The sequence below is a fragment of the Bos indicus genome, chromosome 1 (assembly GCF_029378745.1).
Source record: "Bos indicus isolate NIAB-ARS_2022 breed Sahiwal x Tharparkar chromosome 1, NIAB-ARS_B.indTharparkar_mat_pri_1.0, whole genome shotgun sequence".
Lineage (NCBI taxonomy): Eukaryota > Metazoa > Chordata > Mammalia > Artiodactyla > Bovidae > Bos > Bos indicus.
Genome location: NC_091760.1, coordinates 140299954 through 140319397, shown reverse-complemented (window position 1 = coordinate 140319397; position 19444 = coordinate 140299954). Strand labels below are relative to the sequence as shown.

Sequence of the window (19444 nt, the reverse complement as noted above, 5' to 3'; positions counted from 1 at the left end):
CATTTCTCTCCTGGTTTTACTCTGATTAACTGCAGATGTAGTTTGTACAGGCAAGGTTTCCACAGGATCATGCAATGCAATCCTTCCCTTGCTTCTCTTCCAAGGCTGACTTTCACCAGATGGCCAGCCTGCTCACATTCTAAAAGGTACCCACCAAGGAAGATATGTGAAGACCCACACACCGCAAGAGGACAAATCTTTGCAAGAGACTAAAAACACTCACTCAGCCTTCTCTCCTGAGGTCTAAATCCCAAAGCACTTTCCAACTCACAGTTCAATCAGAAGCAAACAATGAATCCCTTTCATTTTTAATTTGTAAAAGTTGCAACTTAACCAATTTTTGCACTTGCAATGCAAACCCAGATAGGAACAGAGTCAGTCTTCCAGGTAAATAGCTCCAGGGTTGACATGCTCTCACCACTCAGAAGCCCTTCACATCTTCTGAGTCTAACTTTGCCCCGTCTCACCCCCACGTTTCCCTCCCAGAGTGGAAGCCCCACTCACCTCACTCATGATGCTGTAACAACGGGCAGCTCCGTATCCCCACCGGCCACACGGAGAGCACTGCTCAGGGGTCGCTGCTCCCCGTTCTGGCTTTTCTCTTAAAAAGGGCTGCCCGGTGGCATCATGCTTCCTCTGAGCCAATGAGATTCATTCACCTGTCTGAACGCCTGGCAGATATCTGAGAGCTCCCAGGGCCACCTAGTGGAGCAAAGGAGAAAGGCAGGCTGGGTCAGGGCTCCAAGCCCCACCAGGGAGGGAAAGAAAGGACAGATGACAAGATAGTCTAAGTAGGAAGCACAGTGATCATCACAGATTTGTCACTCCATAATTCCAAGGGGTACGGGATTTAGATACTTGGAAAATGCACTTTCAATGTCAGCGAGCAGAAGGTTTGTTTTTGGAAGGAAGAGCAGTTCTGAAAATCCTGATGCTAGTCACCCAGCAACCCCCTGGTTTACTTGGGAGGCGCCTGCCCTTCGTAGCACAATCTCAGCTTTGAGAGTTGAATATTTTCTGCTCCTCTTTCTCCAACCCCAAATCTGCCAGCCTGCCTGCGCCCCAGGTTCTCATCTCCGGCGGGAGGAAGTGAGCAGTTGGGGCCATGGACTTGGAGAGTCACACTGTGACTCCTCAGAGGACAGCATCCCCCCTCTCCCCAGCTATTCCTATGGTTGTGATAGCCTCACCAGTGCTGGAGAAGACTTGGCTTTGACCCTGGAATCTGCCCATCCAGCCTGGCAGTGAAGATCCTTTTGCCCAGGTCTGGACTACTAAGCTGAAACTCCAATACTTTGGCCACCTGATGTGAAGAACTGACTCCTTGGAAAAGACCTTGATGCTGGGAAAGATTGAAGGCAGGAGGAGAAGGGGATGATAAAGGGTGAGATGGTTGGGTGGCATCATCGACTCAATGGACATGAGTTTCAGCAATCCAGGAGTTGATGATGGACAGGAAAGCCTGGTGTGCTGCAGGCCATGGGGTCACAAAGAGTCGGACACAACTGAGTGACTGAACTGAACTGGGCTGCTAAGACCCTGAGCAGCATCTGCATGGGCCCTTGATTTTGACAGGGCAGATGTTACAGAAGGGAATGCAGCCAATCCTCAGACCTGAGATACATGTGGCTGCCTGTCTCCTTGGTCCACCACTAGTCAGGACACCTGCCGGCAACTTGCTGGCTTCAATTGGGTCCAGATTCAAGTAGGAGCCTCAGCATGCTAACAAGAATGCCTTCTCATGGCAAATACTTCAAAGAATAAGAGTAACACCTCACATGCAAAGGACCCACCAGAGATGCAAGCATATCCAAGTGATGGCTACCAAACAGCTGGTGTAGACAAATAAATGAGGACCTGGGTACCACAGTATGATCCTCAGATGCGCCATGGGCTTCACCTGTCACCTGGAGCACAGACACTCTATCCACACTCGCTTGTGGAAATGATGTTAATCAGAGCCCTGTCTCTGACTCTCCTCCATTTCCATCCAGCCATCACCCCAGCAGCCTCTCCCTCCAACATCCTCCTCCACAGCCCCTCCCTCTCTCACCTGACACCCCAGAGGGCTTTCATGACACCTCTATGCCCTCTTTCTCCAGGCTTCCTGTTCCCAGCAGGCACCCTCTCCTCTCCATGCCAACAATCATGTAAACCTTAATCCTCTCCAAGTTCTTTCCAGATCATCCTTACACACTGCCTGGAGATGACCCACAGTGACTGCTTGGGGGTGAGGTCCCACCAATTCTGCCTCACAGCCACCCTGAAATGCAGATACCCTAGGGGGACCTGGGAATAGTTGGGTGACCTACTGTTTGAATCCCCACCTGCTGGATCCACAGAAGCTACTTTCTGAGTTTGGAGAAGGAAGTAAGAAATGGTAACTGCAGGGCAGGTGCAAAATTTAAGGAGGCACTCACTCTCAGGTTCCTGCAAATGCCAGAGCTTCACCTGCTCAAACCTAAAAGCTGGTGCCTCCTTAAATTGTGTGCCCAATTTGGTCCTAGCCTTGCTGGCAGCTCCCCAGTTCCCAAGGGGAGGGTTGATAAGCTTCATATCAAAGAATAAAGTGAGGTAAAAGGAGAGAACAGAACCCCTCTGGGCACCATCTAAGAAGAGGCTTGTACATGGCTTTTGCAGAGTGTTGGAGCCAGAAATCAAATTGCCAACATCCACTGGATCGTTGAAAAAGCAAGAAAGTTCCAGAAAAACATCTACTTCTGCTTTATTGCCTATGCCAAAGCCTTTGACTGTGTGGATCACAATAAACTGTGGAAAATTCTGAAAGAGATGGGAATACCAGATCACCTGACCTGCTTCTTGAGAAACCTGTATGCAGGTCAGGAAGTAACAGAACTGGACATGGAACAACAGACTGGTTCCAAATAGGAAAAGGACTACATCAAGGCTGTATATTGTCACCCTGCTTATTTAACTTATATGCAGAGTACATCATGAGAAATGCTGGGCTGGAAGAAGCACAGGCTGGAATCAAGATTGCCAGGAGAAATATCAATAACCTCAGATATGCAGATGACACCACTCTTCTGGCAGATAGTGAAGAAGAACTGAAGAGCCTCTTGATAAAAGTGAAAGAGGAGAGTGAAAAATTTGGCTTGCTTCTGCTAAGTTGCTTCAGTCGTGTCCAATTCTGTGCGATCCCATAGACAGCAGCCCACTAGGCTCCTCTATCCCTGGGATTCTCCAGGCAAGAATACTGGAGTGGGTTGCCATTTCCTTCTCCGATGCATGAAAGTGAAAAGTGAAAGTGAAGTCGCTCAGTTGTGTCCAACTCTTAGCGACCCCATGGACTGGAGCCTACCAGGCTCCTCCGTCCACAGGATTTTCCAGGCAAGAGTACTGGGGTGGGGTGCCATTAAGCTCAACATTCAGAAAACTAAGATCATGGCATCTGGTCCCATCATTTCATGGCAAGTAGATGGGGAAACAGTGGAAACAGTGGCTGACTTTATTTGGGGGGCTCCAAAATCACTGCAGATGGTGACTGGAGCCATGAAATTAAAATACGCTTACTCCCTGGAAGAAAAGTTATGACCAACCTAGACAGCATATTTAAAAGCAGAGACATTACTTTGCCAACAAAGGTCTGTCTAGTCAAGGCTATGGTTTTTCCAGTGGTCATGTATGGATGTGAGAGCTGAGTGCCAAAGAATTGATGCTTTTGAACTGTGGTGTTGGAGAAGACTCTTGAGAGTCCCTTGGACTGCAAGGAGATCCAACCGGTCCATCCTAGAGGAGATCAGTCCTGGGTGTGCATTGGAAGGACTGATGTTGAAGCTGAAACTCCAATACTTTGGCCACCTGATGAGGAGAGCTGACTCATTTGAAAAGACTCTGATGCTGGGAAAGATTGAGGGCAGGAGGAGAAGGGGACGACAGAGGATGAGATGGTTGGATGGCATCACCAACTCAATGAACATGGGTTTGGGTAAACTCCAGGGGTTGGTGATGGACAGGGAGGCCTGGAGTGCTGCGGTTCATGGGGTCACAAAGAGCTGGACACAACTGAGTGACTGAACTGACTGATGGAGCCAGAATGCACATTTCAAGATGAAAACAGCACAGATAAATACAATGAGCAGTGTGAGCGCTGGATGGAAACTTCAGAACCATCAAGCACAGGCTGCCCAAGGAGGCTGACACAGAAGCACTGGGTCTGAGCCCTTGTCTGAGCCTTGTGAACACCAGTGAGCAGGACCACAAAGAAGACAGAATCAGGAGTCTCCGTGGCTTGTGAACCCACCTTCTTCATTTATAGCCACTTTACGTGGGAACTGTATCTATAGAAGGTCCCCTTTCAGTGGGAAAATTGGTATATTCATTATAATAATTCCTATTTCACAGAACAAGATAAATAGGTTTAATATATAAATTAAGCATACACATGGGAAATAGATGGGGAAACAGTGGAAACAGTGTCAGACTTTATTTTTTGGGGCTCCAAAATCACTGCAGATGGTGATTGCAGCCATGAAATTAAAAGACGCTCACTCCTTGGAAGGAAAGTTATGACCAACCTAGATAGCATAATCAAAAGCAGAGACATTACTTTGCCAACAAAGGTCCGTCTAGTCAAGGCTATGGTTTTTCCTGTGGTCATGTATGGATGTGAGAGTTGGACTGTGAAGAAGGCTGAGTGCCGAAGAATTGATGCTTTTGAACTGTGGTGTTGGAGAAGACTCTTGAGAGTCCCTTGGACTGCAAGGAGATCCAAGCAGTCCATTCTGAAGGAGATCAGCCCTGGGATTTCTTTGGAAGGAATGATGCTGAAGCTGAAACTCCAGTACTTTGGCCACCTCATGTGAAGAGTTGACTCATTGGAAAAGACTCTGATGCTGGGAGGGATTTGGGGCAGGAGGAGAAGGGGACGACAGAGGATGAGCTGGCTGGATGGCATCACTGACTCGATGGACGTGAGTCTGTGTGAACTCCCGGAGTTTGTGATGGACAGGGAGGCCTGGTGTGCTGTGATTCATGGCGTCGCAAAGAGTCGGACGCGACTGAGCGACTGAACCAAACTGAACTGAACTGATACATATCCTAACCACACGAAGGATTTGCAGGCTCTCAAAGCATCTTCTTGCCAGCCCATCCTGACAGCATACTCCTCAAAATTCTGTCCCCAATTTCACACACAGGAGAACCCAGGCAGGATGCCTTTAGGACTCCCCAGGGGCTTAGGAAGGGCAGTTGGGAAGAGGAAGGTCGAGGTCAAGAACCAGGTCCGCAGTGTCTCCGACTGATGCACTGCAGACCGGAGGAGGGAGGGCAGGGCTCCGTCCTCCCCTTGAGGCGCAGAACCACACCCTCTGCAGGGTCGCCTCAGTGGGTGGGAATTCTGAGTACCCTATGCCTGGAGCGGGAGGTGGAGCTCTCCAGTGGTAGTCTTGGCGCGTCTGTGGTTTGCAGACTGTGCTCAGGCAGAAGGGACAAGAGAAGGGACACAGAGCACCAGCCTGCGTTCTCCTGCCCTGGCTGTAGCACAGACACACATACAGACTGCAAGAACTTGGGGTTGGAGAAGCAGTGAGTACGTCGTTGCTGGAGCTTCCAATAAGAGGGACTAGGATTGGTGGCGCCCAGACTGTGGGCTGTGGCTTTACTGAGTAGAGCCTACAACTGTTTGGGACAAACCAGGGGATTATGAAGGTTATGAAAGAGAGGATGAATGATGTTATAGGCTGAATTGTATCCCCCCAAAATTCATGGCTCCCCAGGTAGTGCAGTGTTAAAGAATCCACCTGTCAATGCAGGAGATGTAAGAAATGTGATTTGGATCCCTGGGTCAGGAAGATCCCCTGGCAGAAGAAACGGCAGCCCACTCCAGTATTCTTGCCTGGAGAATCCCACAGACAGAGGAGCCTAGTATGTTACAGTCCATGGGGTCAAAGAGTCGGACATGACTTAGTGACTGAGCACAGACACAAAATTCATACATTAAGGTCCTAACCCCTTGTACTTCTGAATGTTACTATACTTGGAGATAGGGTCTTGAAAGAGGTAACTAAGGCAAATTGAGATCATATGAGTGGGCTCAAGTCCAACAGGACTGGTGTCTTAGAAGAAGAGGAAATCTGGACCAGGTCCCATTTCAGAAAGGAGGACACAGGGAGAAGATATCCTCATTTCATGAGAACACAGGGAGAAGACAGCCATTTACAAGCCAAGAAGAGAGGCCTCAGGAGACAGCCTTGTCCACACCTTGATCTCAGACTGCCAGGCTCCATAACTGAGAGAAAACAACTTTCTATTGGTTAAGTCTCCCACCCTGTGGTATGTTGTTATGGTGACTCAACCAAGTACATGGATGACCTAACAAGCACTTGGGGAAGACTTTCCAGGAATGGCTAGAAGAACCTTATGGGGAATTTCATTGTGTGGACATGGAGCACAGCTTAACTCTTCATTTCCCCAGGACTGGAGAAGGAAATGGCAATCCACTCCAGGATTCTTGCCTGGAGAATCCAGTGGACAAAGGAGCCTGGTAGGCTACAGTCCATGGGGTCACAAGACTGGGACACCACTTGGCGACTAAACCACCACCACCATTTCCCCAGGGCATCTTTAGTAAAATAGCTATCTCTTGTTAATGAGTTGTGAGGTTGTATCTGTTTTAGAAGACACAAGGCAGATGCTGAATGTGGCCACAGGAGGAAAATTAAGCCATCCGTGAGAAGTCAGTGCCCACGAGTGACATAGGACACATCTGAGGGTGCACCCCACATATCTCCATCATGCTCACTGGCCAGCTCCATGGGCACCCTGGCACTGAGTGCTCCTCCATCACATCCCTAGATGGGCTCTTGGACCACAACTCCCAGCCAGCTGCATCTATGCTCTTGGGGCAGTGGCACCCCGGTACAACCAGCCATAAGACCAAGGATGGCAAAGGCTCCATGACCCCTGTCTTGGACTCCCCAAGGACAAGGGTAATAGATAACAAATGGATGGTCTTGGACAATAAAAAACACTGAGTACTAAAGAACTGATGCTTTCAAATTGTGGTGCTAGAGAAGACTCTTGAGAGCCCCTCGGACTGCAAGGAGAACAAACCAGTCAATCCTAAAGGATATCAACCCTAAATATTCATTGGAAGGACTGATGCTGAAGCTAAAGCTCCAATACTTTGGTCACCTGATGTGAAAAGCCGACTCATCACAACAGACCCTGATGCTAGGAAAGATTGAAGGCAGCAGGAGAAGGGGGCAACAGAGGATGAAATGGTTGGATGGCATCACCAGCTCAATGGACATGAGTTTGAGCAAATTCAGGGAGATAGTGAAGGACAGGGAAGCCTGGTGTGCTGCAGTCCATGGGGTCACAGTCAGACATGACTGAGTGACTGAACATCAATAATGTGGTTCTGATGAGCAGTCAAGTTTGAGAATTACTGCTTGAAGCAGTGAGAGGACATACATACACACACACACATACACACACACACACACACCACTCACTCCTTCCCAACTCCTCAGGCTCACTGTTACCACCTGCCTCTACTTCTCCTATCACCTGTTAGGAGGTGTCATTGCTGACTCTTACATATATTAATAACAATCTTATTTAAATAGCTTCAACACATCCCTATCCAATGACTCTCCTTAGGTCAAGCAAACACCATCTTACATGGTAGATGGAGCCAGAAAACAGAAGCTTAGAACTTTAATCCTTGACGTGAGCAATCGTTTGCCTTATGACCTTGGCCAAGCCTCCACATTCCTCAGCGTCTCATTTCCTGCGCTAGTAATATAGAAATATTAAAACCTCACATCTGCCAACCTAAGAAAAAATACATACACTAAATATATTGAGCTGGGAAATAAATTTTGAAAGAACTTCAGGAGAATTAGATCTACAGCTTCATATATTAGATCTGGGGGAATTCTTCAGCCTTGCTGAATTAAAATACAGACATGTGGTTCTGCAATTTATGAAAAAATATATAATATGGACAGATTATTTTCATTTTCTGGGAAGCATGGGCCTGCCCGAAGGTGCAGAGTTGGGCCAGGCAATCTTTCAAATCTTCCTTTGGGTTTATTTATAGGGAGACTATATATTGATGACCTACGGCTTTTCATCAGCCCTACATACCCAATGCATCATTGGCATACAATGGCAGGAGGTATGGGGACTTTAAGAAAACCCATCTCCTCTTTCATTTCTCCTCCTTTGTTTCTCTGCCTCTTCGTGGCTTTTGGTGACCACCATGTGCAGTCACAGCTCTGTCCTAATCCCTAACCATGGAAGGTTTCAGGACAGACAGAAAATGTGTCACTCTGATGGAGTGATTCACCAGCCCAGCAACAGTGAAGTCCACGGTTCCGTGGACTTCTTCCTTTTGCCTTTACTGCTCCCCAACCAGAAGCCAACTATGGTCCCTTGGTGACTATAGGTCCCCAAACCAGAGTCTGAGCATCTCCACCTTAATGGGAGGCCAGTGGGCTTCAGTCTTTGATCCCCTACCTTGATTCCTGCTGCCTTCAATTTTATTAACAATCCGTCCTAGAGAATCCACCTGTCTCCAACCTCTAGACGCACATGGTCCAGAGCCAGGAGGTTATCCCGGTTGTATCTCAGTCAGTTCAGTCACTCAATTGTGTCCAACTCTTTGTGACCCCATGGACTATAGCATGCCAGGCTTCCCTGTCCATCACCAACTCCCAGAGCTTGCTCACTCATGTCCATTGAGTTGGTGATGCTATCCAACCATTTCATCCTCTGCCATCCCCTTCTCCTCCTGCCTTCAATCTGGTTGTATTTACAAGTGTGGAAATGCAACCTTATTCAACAAACCTCTCCTGGCAGCATTTCTTTATTGTAATGCTTCATTCGTGTGTGTGTTGTCTGCAAAAATTTAGTCTCTCCTTGAGTTTTTGTGGTTGTTATTTAGTCCCTAAGTCATGTCCAGTTCTTTTGCTGCCCAACGGACCATAGCCTGCCAGGCTCCTCTGTACATGAGATTTCCCAGGCAAGAATACTGGAGTGGGTTTCCATTTCCTTCTCCAGGGGATCTTTCCAACCAGGGATCAAACCTGGGTCTCCCACATTGCAGGCAGATACTGTCTGAACCATCAGGGAAGCCCATAATTGGCTATGCTTCAATATAAATAAAAAGTTTAATTAAAAAAATAAAATAGATAACCAACAAGGACTTACTATAAACAAATATAAATAAATAAATTACTGGCATGACTATCTGTTGTAAACCTCCATGACCTGTGTTTTATTGCCTTTTTAAAGAAAAAATAGATTAATGGAAATATTCAGTCATGGTCTTCCAATGTTTTAGCCAATGTCGCATGGCTGCCATCCTGGCATTGCAGGCTTGTTGTCTCTGTGCTCTCTCTTCTCTCCCACCCACCCTGTGTCTCTCTGTCTCACTTAAAATAACGTGAGTTTACTTATCCAAACTTCCACCCTGCCTGACCCTCAGTGAGGTCACTGGTTCCTTACAAAGGCTCCCTGAGAAGGAGAAAAGGGGGATTCTGGAGGAACGGGGACAGGTACGCATCGAGTCCATCAGCCACGGTTCCATGGACTTCTGTCATCTCATCTTCGAGTTTCAATTGCCTCAGTCTCATCTGCAGCCACTAGTATTCTCAAGGTCTAAGTGACCTTGAAAGTGACAGATGAAAAGGTCATCTTACGACCTGCAGTCCCTTTTCTCCCAATTAAATGTGCGAGTCAGCCCCCAGGGTGAAGCCTCCTGGAAGGCTCCCAGAGCTGGTGTGCCACCTCCCACAGCTCACTCTTTGTTGGAAAGGTCAGTAGGTATTTATGTTCAAAGAGCCCTTTCTCTAAGGCCGACAGTGACAACATTCGGAATTGTGTTTTGTTCAGCCCTTAATTAGTTCCCCTGTCTTTTCTTCCTCCACAGGTGAGCTCCCCCAATTCCCTCTCCAGACACTGTCCTCGAAATTTCAGGACCCCATCTCTTCTGTAGCCGAAGCCGAGACTACACAGAACGAACTCCGCGGCCTCGGAGCCCGCGGTAGCGACTCCTCTCAGCCTTCGCCGTCTCGCCAGCCCGTATCTCGGCCTCCGTCTCTGGACAGGCCCCTTCGGTCCGAGGGTCTCGGAGTCTCAGGATGGCGGATTTCGACGAGATCTATGAGGAGGAGGAGGACGAGGAGCGGGCCCTGGAAGAGCAGCTGCTCAAGTACTCGCCGGACCCGGTGGTGGTCCGCGGCTCTGGTCACGTCACCGTATTTGGACTGAGCAACAAATTTGAATCAGAATTCCCCTCTTCATTAACTGGAAAAGTAGCTCCTGAAGAATTTAAAGCCAGCATCAACAGAGTTAACAGTTGTCTTAAGAAGAATCTTCCTGTTATTGTACGTTGGCTACTTTGTGGCTGCCTTTGTTGCTGCTGCACTTTAGGTTGCAGTATGTGGCCAGTTATTTGCCTCAGTAAAAGAACACGAAGATCGATTGAGAAGTTATTAGAATGGGAAAACAATAGGTTATACCACAAGCTGTGCTTGCACTGGAGACTGAGCAAAAGGAAATGTGAAACGAATAACATGATGGAATATGTCATCCTCATAGAATTTTTACCAAAGACACCGATTTTTCGACCAGATTAGCATTTACTTTATTTATAGAGACTTTCCAAGTATGTTGTCTTTCCAATGGTGCCTTGCTTGGTGCTCTCCTGGTGGTGACATAACATTGGTTCTACAGAATCGTGTGGTGTTTTTTTCTGTTTTTTTTTTTTTTTTTTTTTTAATAACCGCATGTTCTAAGTGTGCATTTTTGTCAAACTTTGCAACAGTTATTTCATACAGATGTTTAATACTTAAGTTATTGTGCTCTTTCTGTTATGTATTCTGATTTTCAAGGATTACTTTTTTGTATTATCAAAAAAAAAAATACATTTGAACTTAGCATAAAAAAAAAAAAAACAATTTCAAAAAAAAACTAATTTCAAATTAGTGGTTCTGCAGAGCCAGCCCACTTGTCCGGTGTTGCAAGCTAAATTGTGCGCCCCACCCACTTCCTACTCCCACCGCATATTTTGGAGGTGGGGCATTTAATGAGATGATGAAGTCAAAATGAAGTCATATAGAGGGACCTTGGCTCAGTGTGGCTGGTGTCCTTATGAGAAGAGGAGGTCAGGACACAGACACACCCAGAGGGACAGCCATGTGAGGACATGGCGGGGAGATGACCATCGACATGCCAAGGAGAGAGGTCCCTGGAGACACTGACCCTGCTGGCACTTTGACCTTGGACTTCCAGCCTCCAGACTGTGAGACAATAAATACCTGTTGTTTAAGCCACCCACTGCATGGTCCTCTATCATGGAAGCCCAGGCAGACTTGGACCATGGTGGAGGTTCTTTCTATGGAAGATGCTCCAGTGGCCATCCTCAGACCCCGCCCTCCCAGGACTGAAGTCTCACTCCCCAGCTGCTGAGTGTCAGTGATGGTGATGAACCCAGCCCTGCCCTCAGTCCCCTGGGAGCCTGCCCTCAGCCCAAGCGAGCTGCCTCACCCAAAGCCACAGCTCTGTTCTAATGACACGTCTACATCCAACAAAGGCCTGGACCCCTTGCCGAATTTGAGACAGTTCTCCAGGGTCCTCCATCCCAGCTCTGAAACTTCCTGTGAGTCTGCTGGAGTCACAGCCCACATCCTCCACCCCAGCCCTACCCCGGCCTTCACTCTGTGGACCAAAAAATAGTGCACAACCTAAAAGCTGAGAATTCCATTTTACATGGCAAGCAAAGCTGAGCATTTAAGCCTGGGACACAGCATCTCAGACAGCTCTGAGGGACTGCTCTGAAGGGGTAAGGGGGGAACCAGGATATATAGGAGTTTTTACTACAAAGACCAGGTAATCAGAACATCAAAAGATGACTGCTAATTAAAGATAACATCTCAGTTTGATGACTTTAGCACTCTTGTATGTATGGGAAGATGCAAGAGTGTGGGCTCCTGGAGATCACTCCTGTAATGCGCACGTTAAATGTCTAGGGGGCTTCCCAGGGGGCTCAGATGTTAAAAAAAAATCCACCTCTAATGCAGGAGACCCAGATTTGATCGCTGGGTCAGGAAGATACCCTGGAGAAAGGAATGGCAACCTACTCCAGTATTCTTGCCGGGAGAATTCCATGGACAGAGGAGCCTGGCAGGCTACAGTCCATAGAGTCACAAAGAGTCAGACATGACTAACTAACACTTTCACTCTTCACTTTATTTTTTTTTTAATTTTATTTTATTTTTAAACTTTACATAATTGTATTAGTTTTGCCAAATATAATGAATCCGCCACCAGCATCTTGCTTTTCTCCATCTTGAATCCCCTCAGGGTGCACAGTCAGGGTGACTGCAGGGCTTGGCAACCTATTCATCTTCATCCTGAGTCGCCTGAGAGCTCACCGACGGCATGGCTGAAGAAGCTGATGACTGCAGCATCTTTTGTCTAGCAATGTGGCAGGGGAAACATTTTTTACTCACAATTTCCACATGGCTGTGATAACAGGACACCTGTCATACCCTGTCACCCTGCGAGCATTCTAAGCTCCACTTCAGAGTCTACTTACAGGTACAACCTGACACCCAAGTGCTGGGGGAAGTGGGAGAAAGCAGACTCTGACCTGGGGTTGGGAGCTGGCCCAGTCGGAAATGTGTGTGCTTGAGTGTCCAAAATATGATAACATGCTTAGATTCACTGGAGTCGGGGTAATATCCATCAGGGGTGAGAAGTTAGGAGGATTTGTGAATACTACATGATCAGCCCATGGTCACTAGAGTACCTGGGAGACATCCTCATGGGTCACGTGGGAGAAATGGGTGTGTCTTCTCACACAGTGTCTCCATGAGAATCCCCAAGTGATCCAGAAATTAAATAACAGGTCACTTCATTGTTGCTACTCACCTACAATATAACTTTCAGTTCCCTATATTCAGACCATCCAACTATTTGCCCTCGAGAAAATGAATAGTTTGTATGGTAGTAAAATTTAAAATTTTGATCATGGTTTTTCTTCTTGGGTGTATAAAATAGTGGACCCCACTATCTCAGCCCCTCAAAACTCAATAGAGTACTTTCCTTGTACCAGGGTTGTGCTGGTCCAACCAACAAAATAAAGATTGTGTGTGTATCTCTGTGTGTGTGTGTGTGTGTGTCTGAATGTCTGTCTGTCTCAAGGGTACGGGCTAGAAAAAAGGGAAGACAGAAAGTACACAATCATAACATATTCCCAGAGGTACCCCCTAAACTTAACACAATTTAAATGGGTCATGGAAGAATTATATATGGTGCCCGCTCACTGAGCCTAATGTATATATCAATAGATGATAGGAAATTGTGCTAAAATCTTTCAAAATGAAAGCAAAAATGATATTCACACCTGACCTCTACAAAACCTTCCTGTCGTTTTAATCATTTCAAGACTGAAAAACATTAGCATTAAAAATGATAAGTTCACTCCACTTAATACAAGCACTTGCTTTAAATAATTCCAGATACTGAATCACACCAAAGAACTTAATACTGATATAGCAAAAATTAGAAAAAAAAAAAACTCAGTCAATTAAATTCAGTGAAATAAAGTCTTTAGAAAAATTTAATTCTCTAGTTAAGCAGCTGTGGGAGTGGGGGCAATGTTTCCTCCAGAGTGGCCACAGGGTCACTAAGCTCATAAATGAGATATTCTGACTGAGGCATAATTGTGGAGAAGGAAGCTTAAAAAATGCATGAATGCCATCATATACTTGGATCTCAGAAGGTGAGGTCATTTTCATTACGTAAAGAAATTAACCAGAAAAAAAAAGCTTTCATTCATCTGATGAAAAACATCTTTTGCAAACATATGCCTACAAAGCAAAACTATTTTTTAAATTTATTTATTTTTTAATTGAAGGATAATTGCTTTACAGAATTTTGTTGTTTTTTGAATGATAACATTCTATTCTATGGCTCTATTTTGGTCTGAATAGTCTAAAGGCCAGAATGTCATTTATAGCCACTCCCTAGCTTGCTGCACACTCTCCCATAAACACATATTTTTTAACAGTAATAGCAATGCCTTTAATAAGATTTCTTGTTGTTCAGTCGCTCAGTTGTGTGTGACTCTTTGCGATCCCATGGACTGCAGCATGTCAGGCTTCCCTGTCCATCACCAACTCCCGGAGCTTACTCAAACTCATGTCCATCCAGTCAGCAATGCTATCCAACCATCTTATCCTCTGTCTTCCCCTTCTCCTCCTGCCTTCAATCTTTCCCAGCATCAGGGTCTTTTCTAATGAGTCAGCTCTTCACATCAGGTGGCCAAAGGACTGGAGCTTCAGTTTCAGCATCTGTCCTTCCAATGAATATTCAGGACTGATTTCCTTTAGGATTGACTAGTTTGATCTACTTGCAGTCCAAGGGACTCTCAAGAGTCTTCCCCAGCACCACAGTTCAAAAGCATCAGTTCTTCAATATCCATAAGATCTCTGGGGACATGTAATTCTTCCAGAACCTGTGCATCCTTTGATCCCTAGGGCCATGGAAAAATATCTAAAACTTCATGAAGTACTTGAACTATTGAAAGAGCAACCAGAAACATGGCAGGATACCAGTCTAGGGTGGGTAGAGATAGAGAGACCTGATGAATGGCTACAGGAAGAGGCTTACCCCTGGAAGAAGGGAGGACCCTAGCAGTGAGGAGGAAGATGACACTCACCTTGTGTAAAGTTTGTCTCAGGGAGGACCAAAAACCAGGAGAGGCTGGAGGGAGGGCAGAGTCAAGATACAGGAGGAAGGAGCAAGTGAAAATTCCCCAGAAGGTCCCCTAAAGAATCACTGAGTGCAAGAGGAGAGGGAAAGAGGTCCAGAGCCAAGGAATGGAAATGATTGGAGATGATGTATAAATGCATCACGCCTCAAGTGAGGGGAGTTAGGCAGGGCCAGAGAAATTAGGACCTTGGAGTTGGGCAGCCAGGTAGAGAAAGGAGGCAATTCTGGACATTGGTCTAAGAAGGAAAAGTTGCAGCTTCTGAGACACTGGATTGTCCTGTTATTTGTGGAGAATTCTTACAGATGAGAACTGGGCTGAACTAAGGGGTTGACCAGGAGGGACTTCATGGGCACTAGCACTGCCTGCCTGAGAGCTGACCCAAGGAACACTCCCCAGTAATCTTCGGCTACTGACCTTTGTGTCCATTCAGGACATGGGCCAGTGGTTATCATTTGGAGCCAGGCAGGAGCTAGGGTCACTTGCTTCCAGAAATCAAGAAAACTAGAGTGTATTTCTGGAGCAGACAAGAAGGAATCTCTCCCTCATCTCTGACACATCCCCCAGAGAGATAAAGGGACCATTTTATCCCCACTCACACAGTCCCCGGACACCCCCATACCTGAGTTACCCTGGGCCAGGGTGGGAGTGGCATGTTGTTCCAGGAAGCAGGTAATAAATGACCAGCTCTCCTACACACAATCTCATTCACTTCTCACCATATCCTTAGTAGATAAGTGGTATCCAAGAATAGAAAAGTGAGGCTGGCCACCGCTGAGCACAGCCCGCAGGTGTAGGTTCAATGCAGGGCGGTCCTCTCCAAAGCCTCAGGTCACCACTGCAGGACTCGGCCTTGGCTCGGGGGCCTCGCAGCCAGCCTGCTCATCTTCGGAGTCTGTGTGCATTGCCCTTGTCCTCACCTGCTTGCTTTTCGGACGGGGCTCTTTTGTGGGGCTTTTCATGCTGATGAAAACCAGAAGTCAAGCAATGGATGCCTGTGTTTCTGCTCCGTGATTACACACTGATGGCCGCTCAGCATCACAGAGAGGTCAGATTGCCAAGGTTTCAGCTGCCAGACATCTTATTTTCATTTCCAAAGTACATTCACCTGCCTTATGACATTTAATCCCACTTTAATTTAGGCATGATTAGCCCATTTTAAATACAAAACAAAAACAAAACTCATAAGGTTCAGAGAATTAAATTGACCCATCTATCTTGGTCCTATTGTTTCCTATATGTTGCTGCCATGGTGAGGTTTGGGATCATGAGAAGTCCAGACTCTCCTCAATAGAAACTTCCCCCAGCCATGAATGAAGTAGATTCAGACATGAATAACCCACATCAAGACCTGGAGTGAAGTCAGGCCCTCTGAAGGAGCTGGGATCAGTTCCAAAACACTGGAAATTATCTGAAATCCTGACAATTCACATTGAAAGTCAACTCCAGAAAAAAAGTTCCAGAAAATTTTCATATCTCAAAGAATTTCCCCAAGTGACTGATGAGCTGAGAATCTCTTTCCCTTATGTAACAGGTACAATCCATTTTTTAAAATAAATTAAGTATATTATTTTTCATAATGATGGGATCTAATACTTATAATTATGAAAAGAAAAGAAGCATCATGTAGATGTCTCTTGCTGTCATCATTCCTTTCAGTGTCTGAGGACAGAATTCTTTCACATATAATGCTGAAACTATTATTTCCAAGTAGTTTAGTGGCTTTTATGAAGATAAAACCTTGAAGATAATTAAGCTGGATTCTTAAGAGGTAACAATCGAAATACAAGGAAAAGAGCTGCTCTCAATGCCCACAAAAAAATCAATGAGATGAAAAACAACCCCAGATCATAGTCATTTGATGTGGAAAATACCCATGTCCTTACTTTGAATTGTTGTCCAATTATAATTATGCTTGTCCATTTTGTTAAAATTAGCCACTTGATAAATAGGTGAATACTGGATCTATTTCCAGACAAATACCAAGACTAATTTCAAAGAAGGATTTGAAGAAAAAAATGAGCTTCTTGGATGCTGAAGGCGCATGTGGATGGAAGACGACCACCGCAAGCCCAAGTTCATGTGCAGTGTCCCAGCAGTGGTCCCAGCCACATGTGGTCTCTGTCTGTACATGTGGTCAGCTTTCCCAGAAATCAGTCTGGCTAGGTGTCCACCCCTGGATGAACCAGCTATGCCTAGGATGCAGTCACATACCAGAATCATGTTCCTCAGGAGCCCACCCTGAGCCTGGCAGGATCAGTGCATCCTCAAAAAGGGGGTGGTCAGACAGCTCATCAGCTATGCACAGAAAGAAACACTGCCTTTGAAGACTCAAAATGATTGGGTTCTATTGCCAAAGAAACCTGGGGTTCACTCCAGCCCATGTTCCTGTGGAGGAAGCAACTGGCCCTTGGAACAGAATGACTGATGTGGGTCAGGACCACCCCACTCCTTATAGGGTGCTTAGCACCCCTGAACCACCTGGTAAATGCCAAAGGGACACCTCCCCCATCACTATGGCTCTGAAATTTTGTTTTAAATGCCTTCTCAGAGCACAGCACTGCATGCTATTGAAAAGCACTGAATTTTAGTCCAAACTTCTTGAAACATCCAGATATGGTCCCCAAGCCCCAGAATAAGGTGCAGAATACTGCAAGCTATTTAGCATAAGACAGCAGTCTCTGCAGCCTCCTGGTTCTGCAAGATTAAGCAAATACATTCACCTCCCTGAACCGTGGTTCCTCACCATCCAAAAAATCAATTTAATGATACCTCCCTGTAGACTTATTGTGAGGATTAAGTGCAATTAAGTATTAGGTTAAACCATGGGAAATGTCTAGTTTTGTAGGTTAATTTTGGTGGTTGTTGTTTAGTTGCTAAATCACGTCTGAATCTTTTGCCACTCCATGAACTATAGCCTGCTGGGCTTCTCTGTCCTTGGGATTTCCCAGGAAAGAATACTATAGTGTGTTGCTATTTCCTACTCCAGGGGATCTTCCCGACCCAGGGATCAAACTCATATCTCCTGCATTGGCAGGCGGAATTGGATATCTGCAATTTCATAGGGTTTAGGCCAACATCCCAGAGTTTTAGTACTATGCCTGGCACATTACAAGAGCTCAATAAATGATACATAGAAATCCTACAAGGATGCAAATTAATCTTGGGTTATTCAAAATACAATAAAAAAGTTACTTCTAGGTAAGGACTTTGTGCCCCATCCCCCAATCTTGGACAGAATACAACCCATAAAGCTATTAACAGTGGTGGGAAGTAAGTGTCCTTTGGGGAAATTGTAGTTAAATGCCATCTGTGGCAGCTCATGACAATCAGAAGAGCGACAAGGAGGCAGCATCCCAGCGGAGCCGTAGAGCGTGGTGGCCAGCTGCCCTCCATTTATGGAAGATACTGGAGGAAGCTATTATCTGTGGTGACTCAGCAGTCAGCCCCAGCAAGACAAAATAAAGCCTTCTCCCCTTCAGAAGCAGACAAGCGGGGCTGGGATTGTAGCCGAAGGGACTGGATCGGGAGATGATCTTCATTTTTAATTGTCTCAGCCTTACCTTTCACATCAGTTTGCATAAAAGAAATAACTTTTTTCTCAAGCTCCCCAAGTCCCTAATCACTTGCATACAAATGCCACCTTCTGGCCCTCCAACTGGCCAGCAGGTCAGGAAAACCCGAGAGCATACATTGCCTGGGGACAGTGAGAGAATGTTTCCACTTCCACTTCTGCACTTTCCACTGGCAGCTAACTTTTAATTAAAAGGTAAAAAAGACGTTAATTATCAGTTAACAAATTTCAATCTCTATTCAGACAAGGGAATTAATGTGTTTAAAAAAGACCTCAATAATTATTTCTTGCCTTTTAGAAAAAGGGTGATGATAAAGTATATCTCTGCCTCCACTCTTCCCTTCTGGCTTCAGGAAACCTGGGTGCCAGGGCAGCCATTCCCAGCTCCTGGTGGAGGGCTCGAGATTTAAAGACCCCACCATAGTGCCTGACTAGCTCAGTCAGTAGATCAGGAGGCTCTTAACAGCCCCATTGTAGAAAACTTCAGGAGGAAGGGCACCACTCCCCCAGCAGAAAGGGAAGCTGTTGGTGGGGTGGTCACCTTAGGAAGCTGGTCCCACCTAGACTCCCTTCCAGACCTTTATTTCTGCTTTGCTCAGAGCCCATAGAGCTTGGCTTTCTATATGCAGCTAGGAAGGCCACACAGTCAGCTCCACAGTCAGAAGTTGCTAGAGGGCTCTCCTTGGGTGCTCAGTGGTGAAGAATCCACCTGCCAATGCAGGAGACAAGGGTTTAATCCCCGGTCCAGGAAGATCCCACATGCCAAGGAGCAATTAAGCCCATTTACCACAGCTACTGAGCCTGTGCTCTAGCACCCAGGAGCCGAAACCACTGAGTCCCCATGCTGCAGCTACTGAGTCCCCATGCTGCAACTACTGAAGCCTGCATGCCTTAGAGCCTGTGCTCCAAACAAGAGGAGCCACTTCAGTAAGAAGCAGGCTCGCTGCAACTAGAGAAAAGCCCTCACAGCAATGAAGGCCCAGCACAGCCAATAAATAAAAATAAAGAAGTTGTTGTTGTTCAGTCCCTCACTGTGTCCAACCCTTCACAACTCCATGGACTGTAGCACACCAGGCTTCCCGGTCCCTCACGATGGAGTTTGCCCAAGTGCATGTCCACTG

The 19444-nt window shown here is 46.3% G+C and overlaps 1 protein-coding gene and 1 pseudogene across 1 annotated transcript in view; one reads left to right on the top strand and one right to left on the bottom strand.

Moving 5' to 3' along the window:
- The window catches only part of PCP4 (Purkinje cell protein 4), a 68615-nt gene extending 67966 nt beyond the window's left edge, over positions 1–649 (bottom strand). The window contains exon 1 of the mRNA XM_070795153.1: positions 505–649. Within this exon, the coding sequence (XP_070651254.1) occupies positions 505–513 (9 nt within the window). The 5' untranslated portion in view covers positions 514–649. The remainder of the gene's footprint in view (positions 1–504) is intronic.
- A 9302-nt stretch (positions 650–9951) lies between these two features.
- Positions 9952–10709, top strand: LOC139184613 (cysteine-rich hydrophobic domain-containing protein 2 pseudogene; annotated as a pseudogene).
- The last annotated feature ends 8735 nt before the right edge of the window (positions 10710–19444 follow it).